Source organism: Hemicordylus capensis, chromosome 3 (assembly GCF_027244095.1).
Source record: "Hemicordylus capensis ecotype Gifberg chromosome 3, rHemCap1.1.pri, whole genome shotgun sequence".
Lineage (NCBI taxonomy): Eukaryota > Metazoa > Chordata > Lepidosauria > Squamata > Cordylidae > Hemicordylus > Hemicordylus capensis.
Window position 1 is genome coordinate 251,777,821 of NC_069659.1, and position 17,948 is coordinate 251,795,768.

Sequence of the window (17,948 nt, forward strand, 5' to 3'; positions counted from 1 at the left end):
TTCTAAAAACAAAGAATGAGGTTCAAATCTGCCTAGAAGTCATCCCTTCTTTCCTGGAAGCTCTTTTCCTAATCCATTTATGTAACTTGTGCATAGCTGTTCTTCACTGATAATTAAGAGCGTGAAGGAATCTGGAATCCCTGTGAGTGTGTGTGAGTACTCTGTCATTCAAAAGCAGCATGAGGTGTAGCATTCTTCTGAAGAAAATAAGGTATCTTGATTGTAAAGATTATTAACAGTTTTTATACTCTCTGAGTATATTGTGCAATTTTACATTTAGTAAATATTGGTTTTTTAGGAGCTAGAATATCATAGTTGACAGTTATACTACCCGTATGATGTTTTCTCCAGAATAAAAATGTTTTACATTTGCTTTCTTTGCAGTTTTATAAGTAGGAGTGTTTATTATGTAAAAGCAATTTTCATTAACTGTGAAATTGATTAAAAGGAGAGGAAAGAGAGGAAGAATCAAATGCTGCTTTAGAATTCTAGGAACAGGAATTTGTTAAACACAGTAAATAATTATAACTAAATGCAGGAGCTATTCTGAAGATTCTTATTTACATAACAAGCAGAAATGCCACTCCAACCCAATATCCAGGTGGGGGAAAGGGAACTAAACTGAGTTTTGTTCCTTTTTATTGGCAGGTGAGTGCAGTTTTTGTAGCTTAAGCTCTTGATTGGTGTTCAGCCATAGGCACCTTCAGGTGATTGGGGTTTCATGGAACAACCCTTCAGAATTTTGTGACCCAGGGAATGGAAATGTGTCTGGGAATGGACCACCTTTAGGATGCCATTCAGCTTAACTACTCAGAACTCTGGGGCTTGGGGGTGGTGACGCTTGCGGCTACCTCCTTGACACAGTAAACTGTGTGGCTTGGTGGGGTTATGCTGAGGGTTCAGATGGCATCTGCCAGACCCAGCTGCTTCACCCAAAAGTGAGAGGAAGACAGCCATTGCTAGGAGTCTGTTCCCAATCACCTGTAATGGGGGGTGAAGTTGCCGGCACTCTAGTTCATGCATGTTATGTTTTTACCGGTTGCAGACCTCTGCCTAATTTATAGTTAATAAAAGTGGCCCTAGTTTTCATCCATACACGCATATCCTGTCTTCTTTTGGGGATCTGGGTGCAATTACCACACCATCTTTGAGACATACAAGGTCAGATTTATTCATTTTTAGTCATCCAAAGCAGGTTGCCCAGGGTACTACTAAAAGTATTATGTCATCTCTCTCTCTTCAGGAAAAAAGTGAACAGTTAAGTTCCCTTCCCTTTAATAGGCTGGTATTACCTTTATTTCCACCTTTAATAGTCTGTTTGGTAGGTGGTATTGGTGTGGCAGAAGCAGAGAAACAAAGTGGGATATATATAGTCAAAGCAGAAGATAAATTTAGGTGTTGTATTAGGTTGACATTAGTTAGGTATTGATTTGTTAGGTATTGGGGCCTTTCACACGATCGGGTGGGTGGGTAGGGGGAAGGCAGGGTTAAGCCTACTTTCCTCGCAGATGATCCCGGACTGGCCCCAGCTGCGCCACACCGCCATGCGCATGATTGCCACAGCAGTGACCAGCGTGGCATTCTGGAGGCCGAGGGAATCCCACAATGCACCTCATGATGAGTGCAGTGCATTGGGGGATTCTCCCTGGGGATGGGTGTTCTAGGTGCCCATCTCTGTGTTAGCATGGGTTGCAAGCAACCCGCACTGACACACAATCCTGGAGCCTGGGTTAATGGAACACTTGCTCCGTTAAGCCTGGCTAAAAGCTGGGCTTGAAAGCCGGGTTTGGCACCACGGCAATACTGGGATCCATGTAGATCCTGGCAATCCTCACGGGCAACCAAGCCCAGGCATAGCTGCCTAAGCCTGGGCTTGGCTGCCCCCGAGAACAGCCTCATTGATTTCTTCTTTGTTAGAACCACCTTAGTAGGTTCTTAGTAGACCACCTACTGTAGATTTTGCTATTTGGATAATATTGCAACTGCACAAGAGAGGGACTTTTGAACTGAGGAAGATGACCTTTGGCTTTTACTACTAGACAGTTGATGAGGCTCAACTTTTGAGGGAAGACATGTCCCCCAATGCTAGGTAAAAACACCCAGTTTGGCTTCAGGTCACCTTTAGCCTATGCAATGCCTACATTTATCTTCTGCTGTGCTATTGTAAGGTTTACTTTATTGCTCTGCTTTTTCCTGATCTCTGCCTTGGAAAGACCTATGAATTTCACTGGAGAAGTTAACCTCCAGGTTTCATATGTCCAAAAATATGATTCCCCCCTTCTTTTATTCAAGCGACCTTACTGTATGCGTGTACTGAAACCATTTCACACCTTTTAGAGACTGCATAAAACTCTCTAAACACCATGATTACATTTTACAAATGGAAGACTGGGGGGATACTTCCAAATATGCCCCTTCTCTCCCCTCACATCCTTTTGCTTACCCCATAGCCTGATGAAGAGTTCTGTAGCATTCAAAAGCTCACTGTTTGATGCTTTGTGACTCTTTGGTTGATTCTAATAAAAGCATTGCCTAATTTGGATTGTGGTTTTTACTTTGGAATCTTTCTAGTGTTGGTAAGAAGATCATGTGCATGTGCAGCCTACAATATCGTTGTAACTGAAGTTTATTAGGCTTATAATTTAGAGGTGGGTTCTGAATAGTGCTGATTACACAAGCATTCTTCTTTGCCCTAAGTAGGTTTATTATGCTTTGAAAGATTTAAAACACTCATTCGACACAGAATGGATTGTAAGTTGAAATCATTTATGGAAAGCTTACAGTATCATCGTAAGCATCAAGAAAGTCCTCTCTCTACCCCTGGCCCAGCACTGTTTTCAGAAACATTACAAACTTGCAGTCCAACTATTGCTGCTCCTTTACTATTTCTTTCCAAGCATAGTTCTGAGAGGGATGGCTAAAACAGAGTAATGGGTGAAATGCTAAGCAATGGGTTTGGTCTCCATTTCTTTTCCTAGCAGAGACACTTAGCTTTTAAGAGTCATATGACTGACATAAACTTATCTAGTGAAGCTTAGAAAAAGCTTTCCCCTCTACCCACTGTATTTCTATGGCAGGAAAAACTGCTCCTGTTGAATGTTATAAGCACAAAGGTGCTAAACAGGTACAAAACTTCTGTCAGGAAATGGTGACAGCCCATCTAAAAATATCCCTTTACATACAACAAGAAATATTTATATACCGCTTTCCAACAAAAGTTTCCAAAGCAGTTTGCATAGAGAAATAATAAATAACATGGATCCCTGTCCCCAAAGGGCTCACAATCTAAAAAGAAATATAAGAGAGACACCAGCAACAGTCACTGGAGGTTCTGTACTGTGGCTGGATAGGGCCAGTTATTCTCCTCATGCTAAATAAAGAGAGTCACCATGTTAAAAAGGTGCCTCTTTGCCCAGTTAGCTGGGGTAACTTAATGCTTTCATACAAAAAGGATCAGGAGAGTGATCAATGGACAGCCCCAAACAAATAATAAAATGTAGAGGCCTATGAACAATGGGAATTGGGTTTGTCATGGAATCAGTTGCCCTCTTCCCCTGTAAAGTAAAAAGATACTGAGGCTATTCTCACAATCGCCCAAAAGCGGGCTAAGGAGTCCCCAAGGTCCGGGGGTTAGTGCACCTCTGCTCAGACAGAAGTTATCTGTAGTAATTGAATAAAACTGGGTTTTTTTTGTTGTTTTCTTTTTTTACACGCCTCTCAGAGTTGGTTTTTAACTCAGGAAAAAAGGGAGATTCCTCACCAGAGAAGGGGGATTTCTCTGGTGGCAAAGTGTCCTCAAGCGCTCAGCAGCTATTGGTTTTCTCATCACGTGGAAGCCTACACATGGAAGGTTTTTGAATTTATCCAATAGCAAAATAAAGAGTTTCCCCTGAGATTCCACCCCGTGCCTGGGGAGGTTCAAGCTCTGTCGATAAGAGGAATGGTGGTGGCAATATTTTAATTCTTCCAGAAATATAGATTCGTTTTAGGAGAAGCCTAGCCAGTGACAGTAAACACAGTAAATGCCCTCCCCATTCCAGTGTATCTTCCAAGTCTAGACAGAATGCAACACTGCAGAACAAAAAGTCTCCACATAATCCCCACCACCACACACAGATTACCTTAGCAATTGATTCTTTTGAGTGCACAAACTGGTTTTAGTCAAGACTTTGAGTTTCTTTTGACCTTCTGAGTATTAAATTAGCAGAGCAGAGCTACAGAGTTAATCTGTTATATATTTTAAATACTTTGTGTTTCCAATTGGATTTACTCGAAATCTCTAGGCAGTGTACAGAATTAAAACATAATATAAAACATTTAAAATTCATAAACAGATAATAATAATAATAAAATATAAAAACACATTAAAATTTAAAAATTAGATTTCATTTAAAATCCTGGGGACACAGGTATGTCTTCAGGGTCCTCCTAAAAGCAAACAGAGAAGGAGATGCTCTTATTTCAGCAGGGAGCGCGTTCCAAAGCCCTGGGGCAGCCACAGAGACAGCCCGGTTCCGAGTTGCCACCAAACAGGTTGGCAGCAACCATAACTGGACCTCTCCAGATAATCTTAATAGGTGTCAGGGTTCACAACAGAGAAGGCACTCTCTTAAGTACCCTGGACCTAAACTGTTAAGGGCTTCATAGGTAATAACCAGTACTTTTTATTTCACTCAGAAACATATTGGCAGCCAGTGCGGTTCTTTTAGAATCAGTGTTATATGGTCCCTTCAGGTAAACCCAGAGACCAATATGGCTGCCGCATTCTGCAGCTATTGTAGTTTCTGAACTACATAAAAGGCAGCCCCATGTAGAGTGTATTACAGTAGTCAAGCCTAGAGGTTACCAGTATTTGTACCACTGTTTCAAGATCATTTGTCTCCAGAAATGGATGTATCTGGCGTGTCAGCTGAAGCTGGTATGGAGCTTCGGTATGGAGCCAGTATGGAGCAGAACACAGATAGTATACAGCAGAACACCACACTTTAGCTCTCATTTTTCAGAGCAACAGTCTCCAAGCAACACCATCTAGAATCTGCCAGAGAGGTAGGAACGGAACCACTGTAAAACTGTGCCACTCAATCCCACCTCCTTCAAGTGACTCAGCAGGATACCATGGCCAATGGTACTTAAAGCCACTGAGAGATCCAAAAGGATCAGCAGAGTCATACTCGCTCTGTCGGTCACCAGTTGGAGATCAACCATCAGGCTGACCAAGGCAGTTTCAACCCCATAGCCCACCCGAAAGCCAGTCTGGAAAGGATCTAAATAATCTGTATCATCCAAAACTGCCTGGAGCTGAGAAGCAATCACATGCTCTATCACCTTGCCCAACCAAGGACAGGTCTATAATTAGCTAACTCTGAGGAATCCAATGCAGGTTTCTTCAAATAAGGTCTAATAATAGCCTCCTTAAGACAAGGAGGCATCCTGCCCTCCCGCAGAGAAGCATTTATGATATTTACCAGACCCTCTCTAATAATTTGACTGCCAGATGAAATAAGTCAAGTTGGGCAAGGTCAAGAGAGCAGGTGGTGGGATGTATAGTCCAAATAAGTTTGTCCACATCTTCAGAAGTAACAAACTGAAAGTGATCCAATTCAATCCTACAAGAAGGGTTGCTGGAACCTCTGCGATAGACTCTGCAGTAACTGTGGAGTCTAGTTCAGTATGAATACAGGATATTTTATTTTCAAAAAAGTTGTTAAAAACATCACAGCGAGTGACAGATGGTTCCAAGTTCAAATTCAAGGTGGACAGGGCATGAACTAGCCCCTCACAACCCTAGACAATTCAGCTGGACGTGAATTTGTAGAAGCAATGTGGGCAGAGAAGAACTGCTTCTTTGCCATCTGCACTGCCAGAGCATAGATCCTTAAATGAGCTCTGTGTTGCAGTCTCTCAGATTTGTGCCGAGTCTTCCTTCACTTGCGCTCTAGTTGTCTACTTCACCGCTTCAATAAAGATTGATTGATAATTTTGCCAGTTCTAGGACATGTGTGAGTAAATTAGTTTGGCCTCTGGTCTCTAGAGGGCATAAAAACACTGTTGCTAGGTCCCGGGACAGTGAGCCAGGAAGTAAAGGAGGTTGATCATCTGATCAACCTCCTTTATACACAAGGAGGAAAGGTCTGCAACAAGAATACAGCAGTCCTGACATCACTAAAGGACATGCTGACGTGATCTTGGCATGCCCTATAATTGTGTGTGAGGGGCAATATCCAAATCGCCCTCTACACACACTCCAAAAGCCTCCTTGCAGGTAGAAGAGGTTATTCATCTGGACTGGTACAGGGAGCAGTGTCTAAAGTGCATTGGTCACTTGTGCATAATTAATGTACATACATGCCATGCCAGTACAATCTGAGTGGCAGAAATGTAATGAGATTAAACAAAGGGAACCAAAAGCTAAAGGGCACCAATCAATCTTCCTGACTTTGAAAACAGACAAGGTGTCATGGTGTGCTGGGAGGACAGGAGCCCAGGTTTCAAGTTTGTACCAGACCAAGCGAAAAGATGCTGGGGTACTTATTGTTCTGGCATATATTTGGGTTCTGCAGACCCTCTTACCTATCATCTTATAACTACCCTTGCTGACATACAAAAACTTAGCAGGGATGCATCAGTGCAGTGAGAGAGCAGCCTAACACAACTTCAGCTAACTGCTGCACGAGCACACAGTGGGGAAGCGCTTTACCCTTCCCCAGAAAGCCCTCTGTGTCACCTGAAAATATGTCCCTGAGGGTTGCACAGCCTCAGGGACATTTTTGGGGGTGGCACAGAGTGCTTCCTAGGGAAGAGGAGGGCATCCAAACATTCTGCTTCCCCTCTGCAGTGGTGCAGTTAGTGGGACGTTCTGTCAGGCTGCGCTCTCAGTGTACCTGTGCACAGGGGCGTAGCAAGGTTGGAGTGGGCCCGGAGACAAGATTTTAAAATGCCCCCCCCCCCGAAGCTCAGCTCATGAAGTTAAGAAATCTTAAATGAGGCTGAATAGTGGTAACAAAAAGCATAGTAAAATATATATAGATAGGTTTTGTAAATTGTGAACGATGCAAGTCGTTTAATGGTACCAGAGAAAGACATGCTGTTCTGGTAGCTCCAGGTCTTAACACTCACATCGATTTCGGAGGATGGATACAACTGAAGGAAGCCCAGGCGGGTCAGGGGCTGGGGGAGTCAGTTCTGTGACTTGCCTCTGGGGGCCCCCACAAGGCAGTGGGCCCCCAGACAACTGTCTCCCCTTGCCCTATTATAGTTACGCCCCTGCCTGTGCATACTCGCTCTGTACATTAATCACCATTTACAGTCTCTTTTCTCTGCATTTCTGTGTATTATAACTTGTCTATAATGCCAACAGACAATTTGACAACTATTTTTAAGGTCACGACCCTCTATATACTTACATGAAAGCAAGCTCCAATGAAGTGAGTGGGACTTATTTCTTAATAAACAAGCACATAGCCTCTTTTGCTGAAGCTACAAAACACAAAATGTTCATTTCCTAATCTGTCTGCTGGTGTTGTATCTGAAGCCCTAATTAATCCCAGTATTTTGAAAGAAAAACAAAGCATCTCTTGCATGATAAAAGTGACATTTAATTTAGAACTTTCTATGACTGCTTGGGTAAAGCCATTCTATGCCTTTCATCTTTGTTGTGCTATTTATGGATGAGTTTTAAAAAGAGCTAAATTAATTTGCACAATACATACCAATGAAAAAAAACAGGATACATATTCTTAAAAATCTCTTTCTCTACAGTAGACTTGTGCAGATTTTTCTATGCACAGCATGCAATTTAAATGAACAGTTAAATAAGAGGGGGGAAACCACTGCGAATTAATTAGTAGTGCTAATTGAAAACAATGCAAACTTTCTAAAGAACGTGTTATCCAGCTTACTTAAAGGAATATTCAAAGCAGAAATAATATTAAATTGCCTGAAGTACACAATTATCCAATAGGCTGATTTTAGTCATTCATTCAGCATTTTTAACTTTTAATGTTGATGGATTCAAATATGAAATTGTCTTGAAACCTTCTTTTTAAAATGTGCATTGAATTTTACTGCAAAAAAAGAAGGTGTTGTAATTGTGTGCAGTGGTCGTGTAGGTTGTGAAGAGGAATTAATGTTTTTAGTTGTTCTTGGGTTAACCAGCCAGGAATTTCTACCTCTAAATCCCACAAGTGCAGAAGTTATGCATCAGTTTGGGGTGGTGGAATCAAGCATGGAGGGAGGATAGCGGCACTGCCACAGCCCCCTTGCCCCACCTCCTGCATCAGCATCTGATATTAGATGCAGGGAGCGGTTAGCCACTCCTCCTGCATCTGACATCAGATGTGAGGGCGTGGCTTAGCTCCCAAACGCAGCCACACAGCCCCGTTTGGGAGCTAAACCATCACCCCATCTGACATCAGATGTGGGGGGCATGTCTGGGGCGTGAGTTGTGGCCCCTGAAGGGTGGCAGCCCGGGTTCTTTGAACCCGTTCGCTCAATGGTGGCTCTGCCCTTGGGTGGAATAATGCCTGCTCAGAAATACTCATTACACATCTGTCTTGACACTGGAAACAGGTTCTGGAGCAAAGTCCTGACTTGTTTGTTTGGATTTATAGCCTGCACAATCCCAGAGGCTCTTAGAAGGTACAATATATTTATGTGCCATGGATGAAATAAGTAGAAATTAAGCTCTGCTCTAGTTCAACAATTCATCCTGTTGAAATCATTTGTGCAGCCCGATCCTATGCATGTGTGCACAAAAATAAGCCCCACTGTGTCTAGGATGGGATTGGAGGGGCTTAGTTGCACGTAAGTGTGCATAGGATTGTACACTTACTTACCTGCAGCTCAGGTGGCTTTACTGGGTCAGCTAGTGAGTAAATGATTTCAGGGTCGTTTCCTATATTTTAAAGCTGAAAGGAGACAGTGAGCCTGTACAGCCCAATCCTATGTAAGGAAGAGAGTTTTACAATAGTACTGCACAACTTTGGCCCTCGGCTGTTGTTGTTGCTGGCTACAACTCCCATCATTCCTGACTATTGGCCACTGTGGCTGGGGATGATGGCAGTTGCTATTTTACAGTTCGAAGGCAACAATATTGTGCATACTTACCTGGAGATAAACAGCACTGAACACCATAGAAGAGAGCAGCACAACTTTGGCCCTCCAACTGTTGTTGGACTACAGGTTGTGCTGCCCTCCTCTATGGTGTTCAGTGTTGCATCTTGTGGGAGTAGCTACATTCCCAAGGAGGCTCAGTTTGGAAGCAGCTCTTAAGAAGACAAGGCTCAGACCAGGGGAGCTGTGTGGACAGGAGTTTGCTAACAGATATCAAAGGAGTTTTCCATGGGGTTTAGTGAGGAACTGTGCGGGGAGGCACACAAGTGGTCCCCCTTTATCACAAAGGAGACACCCGTCATGAGAAAATGATGAATACTAACCTACTTTTGTAATTTTCTTGGAAGGCAGAGCTTAAAAATTGTTATTAGTTGCAGGGGAGTAACAGCAGAAGAGAGGGTGTGCCATCATGTCTTGCCTGTGGGCTTATCAGAGGCATCTGGTGGGCCACTGTGGGAAACATGATTCTGGATTATATGAGCCTGATCCAGCAGGGCTGTTCTTAAATGCTTATGACTGATTTGGGAGTTACAAATGCAGATCAGTCTCCCTAGATATCTCAATGCATTCAAAAAGATAATACTTTTCTATCGGTGCCATTTGATGATAGTCCACTGGGTAACCAACAAATCAATCTTGATTTTAATGTATTCTAATGGCCATTTGGAATGAAAGAACCAATTCATCCCAATGAACATTTGATACTATTTGTTTTAGTAAGACCCATAATTATTTCCTTCCTTCCTTCCTTCTTCTTTAACTTATTGTTGGTGCACCTTAAAGAAAGGAAAGTGCTATCAAATATACTTGTGTTTTTAACAACACAGGCCACAATAAAAACAGCATAAAGAACTGCCTCTTTTCATCTCAGCATACCACCCTCCCACCCTACACTTATTTATTATTATTTATTTATTATTAAAACTTTTATACCGCCCTTCCAAAGGGCTCAGGGTGGTGTTGGTGGTGTTGCAACACTTGCTGGTGTTGTGTCTTTAAATAAATTTTAAAAAGATTGTGAGCCTCTTTGGGATAGGGACTAACCTTAGTGTCTGTATTTCTTTACTATGTAAACCTCTTTCAGAACTTCAGTTTGTTGAAAAGTGAGAAAATAAAATAAAATACATAAATACAGCAATTATAAGCATAAAATCACAACATAACAACAATAGCCAAAGTTTTATTTTAGTAAAGAACCCAAATAATACAACCGAGAACTACCAATATAATAATAGCTTCCCCATCCTCTATTGTTTCATCATATTTGGATATACTTCCAAATGGTGAGCATTATATTCTCGAGCTTTGTAATGGGCTCAGCAGGCAAATCTGAAAGAAAGGTGGACTGACACGCCCCGCTCCCCCCATTACTCTCTGGTCCTCCTATTTCCAACCTGCCACCTCCCCAACAAACAGCATCTCGATGATCTCAGAAGGTGAAAGGTAATCCCCACGTTTGCACAACTCTAGCGCCACCTAGGCGGGAACTGGGGCACAGCGACTCGCCTTCAGCTTTAGGGCAATCGGCTCCAGAGTGTCTCCATTCAAAAGTGACCGCTACGGCTCGTTTTGGTGGCGCGCCTGTTCTCCAGCGGCGCTTTGCTCCCCTCCTTTGGGAAAGCGCTGATTCTGATGAGGCAGGGAGGCGGGTTGCTTTAAGAGAACCAGGATGGTGTTGTCGGTTGTGTTTGGCTTTCTGGTGTGTGGAGAACCTGGCGGGGCTCCTGTCTCCTTGTTATAGGGGCAGCCGTAACCGATGGGGCAGAAGAGAGTGCTTTAAGAGAGAGAGCGCCAAGCAAGTCTTGCTTCTCTTGCAGCTGCAGCCATCACCAGCAGTGCTCTCTACAGCCACCATGCCTGTGTAGACCGTGCAGACAAAAGCGAGCGAGTAGAGAGGAAGACGTGAGGGGCTGGCAGCCGGGAAGAAGAGCCACTCAGACACGTTACACACAGATCCATCTTGAAGGTGTTCCTCTGCTGCCGCCGCCGCGCCCGGCTCGCCCGGCTCCCCCGGACTTTTAGGGAATGCTATCTCGCCTCCTTCCCCAATGTTTCACTGGAGCAAGTGGAAGAAAAGGATGGGAGCCAGCACTTCCTCCTCGTCTTCCAAGAGACCCGTGTTCGATGAGAAGGAGGATGGTGAGTACTACTACTACTACCAGCCACGATCATAAACCGAGTTGGGCTTGACGGCAGGGCGCTGATGGGCGGAATACAGGTCGGAAGCGACTCCCTAGCCACGGTGCCGGAGGGGGGCGCGGGCGGCAGCGGGTGGTGGAGGAGGAGGAGGAGGAGGTGGAGGAAGGAAAGTGGGATCCGCAACCGTGGCAGTTAAGAAAGTGATTTCAGTGAAATGGCTGGAAACTCAGAACTGCTTTCTGGATCGACGGAGCTGATACGCGTCCAGCAGACTGCTGGGAAATGATGTTGTATTGTAGAGTCAAGCGAGGCAATGTGGCTGGGAAAGAGGCAATGATTTCCCTAAAAAACGAAAAGTGATAGAGGATTGGGAGGGTCTGTCTCCGCTAGGCAAAAGAGATCCATCCCATTATCCTTCGGAGCGAGTGTTTCTGTGTTAAGGAGCCTTTGTGCATCTGCTTACCTCCCTCTAAGTGCACTGGTAGACGCAAACATATATAATGCATAACTTTTTAAAACTATCATATGCCTATCGGGATGGAGCTCTGGAGCTAGTAGGCTGCAAAGATGACCTTTGTGTACGTGCAGGATTCTTTAAACAACGATTCTCAACACCACTACCATCCCCAGTTAACTTTCTTTTAATTCGACTACTACTGGATAACGCTAATGGGATTAGGCATTTGCACGTGTAAATGGCTGAGGATTATGGAACGGTCTGTTACGGAGCTGTGAAAATTTGATTAACGGGGATTAGTCTATGTAGAGCACATGTTCCCAGTTGGCCCTTCTACCTGAAGAATAGGCAGACCCTGCTTCTGCTGCAGCCTGAGTTTGTTTCCCCTGTCAAGGAAATAGATTATATTTTGCTTGCATTTCCTTCTAGGTGGTTCATAGAGGCACCATTCTTTAAGAATCCAAAACACACTTACTTGGGAATAAGTCCTCCTGACTCCTAATAAAGAAAGAACATGCAGAGGATTAGAGTGCATATGTTGCAAGTCAAGTCAAGGCTTGTTTACACTGCATTTGTAATGCTCACAATTAATATACAGGTACAAGATGTGCTGATCATCTCCTATATTATCCTCTATGTGTTACTGTTTTATCAGGTTTTTCCATTATAATAGTAAGCAGCGATAAGAAATGCTACCATGAATCATTGGTACCCTGCAGGGACCAACTTGCTGATAGCTTCGAGTACAAATGGGAATTCAAAGTTCTAAGGAAAATGAACCTCTATACAAACCATTAGTTTTTGAAGGTACTGAATAAGCATTGCAACACTGGCCATCTGTCATTTTGAGAACAAGAGTGCTAGCAAAAGTATTTCCCAAGACAGCATTTTGAAAGTGATGCATTTACTGTGTTGGATCATAAGGGATTAGAAAATACCCTCAACCGCCCCCCGCCCCGCTGTATTGCTTATTTTATTTAAATGAACTTTCTGTACAGAATCATAAGTGTATATCTCCGAATAAATAAATTGACCAGACTATATTTTACATACAGTGTGGATTTTAAATGGGTTGGGGAAGGAGACGATCTACTATTCTGGCTTCGTTTTTTTTAAAGCTTGATAGATTCTTATTTGAAATCCTCTTCAAATAATTTTACCTCTTAAGAACTCTCTAAACAAAATGCTTCTGCCAGTTAAGAACTGCTCTAACAGTATGTTCCACCCTCATTCTCTTGTTGTTTAATATCTCAGTCTTTAGCTTGCATCCTTGTGAGACCCAGAACTGGGAGGGAGAACTTGTCAAATCAGTAATTGTTCTGGGAGTCTTATGCTTATTCACTTCACTTTTGCAGCTAAAGTGCAAATGTGTTTAGAGTTCTTCGGAGCCCATGCACAAGATCATACCTCCTTACTTAAATTGCTCTAGAACTAGCCTCTCCCATTTCTATCTCTGCACTCACTAGATACGGATTACTATTACTATTTTGCGTATACACATACTCCTTATTCCTTTTCCTGATTGGAGTTCAAATTGTTAATATGTAATAGGTGGTAAATCCGTATAAAATGAGCTTGTTCATGAATTCTGAGATTAGTTTTGTTAATCTCAAAAGGGAAAAAATACATATACCTGTATGTCAAGATGTAAGTTTGTCCCCAGGTTTATACCCAAGATGAGATCCAAAGCAAGCCCTGGGTCTTCTACATGGGTTGAAGGTTACTAGTAAAGTAGGGAATCTTGTGTGCTCTCCCTGACAAGTGAGACAGAAATTGCCTTACTACTCTTAGATTGGTTTCTGATCTTGTTTAAGACAGAATTTCGGGGGGAGCTAAGCAACATCTGAGCAAGTTCCCTCCCATCCTTAGACTGAGGGGTAACACATGTAATACCTTGAAGCCAAAGTAATACTGGAGTCATTTTCAACAATATGTCTTTGTGTCCTGGAAACCTTTCTGTCAGTGATATCCTGGGATTACCATGTGCTAAGAAACTATTCACACAGCTCACTTTGGTCTAGTGTAACTTGGGAGCTGTGAACTCGTGTAAAATAATGACTGCCCTCCTGTGAAAGCAGTCCTGTTTTTTGCTTTCATAAAGCAAAAGCCATGATTTTACATGTTTGTGGCTCCTATGCTACCCTGCTCACACAAGTAAACCAAAGTGAGCTCTGTGAGCAGTATTTTAATACAAGTCAGCCAGGAGACTTTTCAGACAGCAGCCTTAACTGGGGGTTTACTGTGAGTTTGGGGCATAATGGATACTCTGATGTAAAAAGAGGATTTTTTTTAACCCTGGACATAAATCGGACTAGATTCCAATGTGGAGAGAAAAATCTGAATCGTGTGTGAACTTCTCTCTGAAATATCGCACAGACTTGGGGTGTGTGTGTGTGTGTGTGTGTGTGTGTGTGTGTGTGTTTAAATCTGGCTGATATGGGAATGCACACACACCCTCCCAAAGTAAAGTCGCCATCTGAGAAAGCTCCTGGTGTACTGTCAAAACTGACTCAGAGGGTCAGTGCTATTGCTTTTCAAGGCTGATATGCCTATTTTGATAACTTTAGAAATGATACAGAATCAAATCAGAATTCAGTGACAATCCTCCCCTTCCCCAGTGCACAGCCCCCTGCAGTTACAGCTTAAAGAAATTGGGCTTTTGCTGGTGTGGTACTTTGTGAATTGAACTCTTGGGTTCACAAATAATGGTTGACGACATGCTCATCACCATCCCTTTCCTGGGGCACTTTTGCATGTGTAGGGAGAAGAAGCATGTGGCATGTGGGAGACACAAGGATATTATTTTAATATGAGCTAGGTAATGGAGAGAGTAAGAAATAACAGGAATTTTTGTGGTTGCTTGGAAGAGACTCCTGCTTTTTCTTAACATTTCCAAACTGCAGCATAAATGAAAGTTTTGGGGAGAGGGATCTCTGTGCTAGTGGGCATCCTACTTGCCCCAAACTGGCAAGTGGATTTGTGGGCATCTTACTGAATTATTTTATACCTACATATTAAGCTTCTCATTCTGGTTCTATATGAAACTCCCATGACAAAGAACAAGAACAAAGTTGAAATATGCTGAAAGGGAAACGCATAATTCCCAGTTCTTAGTAATGAAACCACATTCACGTGGGTTGAGGGACAACACGTAAGGACAAGCATGTACCACCTTTAATGATAAAATGAGTCAAAAGTGTCTTCATTCATTCATGGTGTATATCTGCAAGGTGGTCCAGTTTGGTTAGTCAGAGAGCATAGATTAGCATATGGGTTCCTAGCAATAGGAGGATAGAGAAACCTGCATCTAGTAATGGAAATGAAAATTGAAATAATAATAATAATAATAATAATAATAATATCCAAATGACTTGGAAACTGATCCACTCACCTTATCTAGAGCCCCAGCTAAGCCAGTTAGTTTAAAGTAAATAATCTGTTTCACTGCATAGTTAATGTAGATCCTATATGTCTGTTCCTCCTGCCTTGAATTAACCATTAAGTGTCATTAAGTATATTGCAATATCAGGCCATTATAGAAGCCTCCGAAACTTTCTGGCCATTGGGGCTGTTTTGGATTTCGGAGGCTGTGGGGTTGCTCCCTTAAGGGCGGGGGAGGGTGCACTTACGCCTCCCGCCACATTTCCCCCACCAGTGCTCCGTTGTATCAAAGCCCCTTGTGGTGACAGTGTACCTCCCTGCCGCTCCGTTGCCGTCCTTGGCTGGAAGTACTGGGCGTGTGTGCACTCGTTGTGTGCGTGTGCCTGTCTGCCGTGCATGGACGCATGTGCGCCCGGTACTTCCAGCCAAGGACAGCAACAGGGCGACAGGGAGGTATTCTGCCACCCCGAGGGGTTTTGATACAAAGGAGCACCAGCAGGGGAAATGCAGTGGGAGGAGTAATTGCACCCTCCCCCGCCCTTAAGGGAGCACCTCCACAGCCTCCGAAATACGGAGGAGCGGTTCCAGGTACATCCCTACTCCATATATGAGTATACATTTGCTAAGTTTGTTCCTTGTTAGATTTTTGTTAGCCTTTCCCTCCTATGCTGTTTGCGTGCATTGTGCAAAGACTCTGTTCCTTGCCACCAGATCAGGTAAGCTTGAGTCAGACTTGCCCCATTGTCAGTGGCAAAAGAACAAGATAACGTCTGTCCTTGGTCTGTGCAGACACAGTGGGTGAGACCTGCCAGTGCCTCAAGTCAAACTAGCTGACAGAGGCCAGCTCACCCAAAGCAACTGTCATGAAACTGTGACAAACACATTTCCAAGGGAAGTTTAATGAGGGTTGGAACAGTCTCTGCAAGAGCCTGTTGGACTCTCATGGGAATGTGTGGAGTGCAGATGGATATTTAGGAATGCTCAGGAGCAGACTGAGGAGATGATGGAAACTGGGTGTGGGATGAATCAAGGGAAGTGAGCTTACAAGGAGGAGGAGGAGGATCAGGGTGGCAATTAAGACCTTAAGAAAATAAGATCAGACCTGCTGGATCAGGCCCATCCAGTCAAGCATCCTGTTTCACACAGTGGCCCACCATATGCCTCTGATAAACCCACAGGCAAGAGGTGAGGGCATGCCCTCTCCCTTGCTGCTGTTCTGCTGCAACTGGTATTTAGAGGCATCTTGCTTCGGAGACTGGAGGTGGCCTATAACCACCAGCCATAGATAGACCTGTCCTCCATGAATTTGTCTAGGCCCCTTTTAAAGCCATCTAAGCTAGTGGCCAACACCACATCCCATGGCAGAGAATTCCATAGATTAATTATGGACTGTGTGAAAAAGTACTTCTTTTGTCGGTCCTGAATTTCCTGGCTGTGAGTTTCATGGGATGACCCCTGGTTCTAGTGTTGTGAGAGAGGGAGAAAAATTTCTCTCTGTCCACTCTCCCTACTCTACACATAATTTTGTAGACTTCTATCATGTCTAACCCAAAGTCGCCTCTTTTCCAAACTAAAAGCCAATATGCATCACTTTACACTTGCTTACACTGAACCGCATTCACCATTTTGTCACCCACTCACTCTGTTTGGAGAGATCCTTTTGGAGCTCCTTACAATCTGGTACAGAGCCCAATTGTAGTGACAAGTTACATATTTTTGTTAGGAGATCCGCAATTTCACATTTGAGTTCTTTCAGAACTCTTGGGTGGATGCCATCTGGCCCTGGTGACTTGTTAATTTTTAATTTTTCAAGACAGTTTAGTACATCCTCTTGTCACCTAAAATTGGCCAGTTCTTTGGCCTCCAAGTCCCAGTTCTGGAGTGGGAATATGGTTAGTATCCTCTGCCGTGAAGAGATATACAAATAACTCATTCAGCTTCTCTGCACTCTCCTTGTCCTCCTTAATAATCCCTTTCACGCCCTCATCATCTTAGGGTCCAACTGCCTCCCTGGCAGGTTTTCTGCTTCTGATATATTTAAAGACATTTTCTGTTATTCCCCTTGACACTTCTAACTATAAGCTGTTCCTACTCTCTTTTTGCTTCCCTTATTGTCTCCTTGCATTTCTTTTGCTAGCGTTTATGTTCCTTTTGGATCTCTTCATTTTGGCAGGACTTCCATTTTCTGAAGCAAGTCTTCTTCCCTGACTCTACTTGTTAGCCACTCTTGCATCCTTCTGAACTTGGTGGTACCTTTCCTTCTTTTTGGTATGCATTCTAACTGAGCTTCTTTTATTGTGATTTTAAATAAGTTCCATGCTTTCTGGAGTGATTTGACTCTCCTGATTTTCCCTTTCAGCTTCCTTTTTACCAGTCCCCTCACTTTTGAGAGGTTTCTTCTTCTGAAACCCAACACATCTATGTTGGATTTCCTTGGCAGTGGTCCACTCACATATAAGCTGAATTGGATCATACTATGGTTCCTATTCCCCAATGGTTCTACAGCTCTGACATTTCACACCAGGTCCTTTGCACCACTCAGGATTAAGTCCAAGGTCACCTTCTCTCTGGTTGGTTCCATGGTCAACTGTTCTAAGGCACAGTCATTTTCCATGTCTAAAAATTTGGCCTGTCTGTCAATACCCTCACATGAATTTGTCCTATCCATGTGAGGGTAATTCAAACCACCCATTATTACAGCTCTGTCTCTCTTGGACAACTCTCTGATTTTTCTTCTCTAGCTCCAGGTCACTCTCAGTGTTTTGATCTGGTGGGTGACAGTATAATCCTAGTAACATATTTCCTTTCAGTCCTCATTTTGTCACCCATAAAGGTTCTGTGGAGGACTCCAGTCCTCCTA

At 43.3% G+C, this 17,948-nt stretch overlaps 1 protein-coding gene across 1 annotated transcript in view; it reads left to right on the forward strand.

Moving 5' to 3' along the window:
- The first annotated feature begins 10,494 nt into the window (after window positions 1–10,494).
- STK32C (serine/threonine kinase 32C) overlaps window positions 10,495–17,948 on the forward strand; it is a 307,311-nt gene continuing 299,857 nt past the window's right edge. Inside the window, exon 1 of the mRNA XM_053311068.1 lies at window positions 10,495–11,250. Within this exon, the coding sequence (XP_053167043.1) occupies window positions 11,160–11,250 (91 nt within the window). The 5' untranslated portion in view covers window positions 10,495–11,159. The remainder of the gene's footprint in view (window positions 11,251–17,948) is intronic.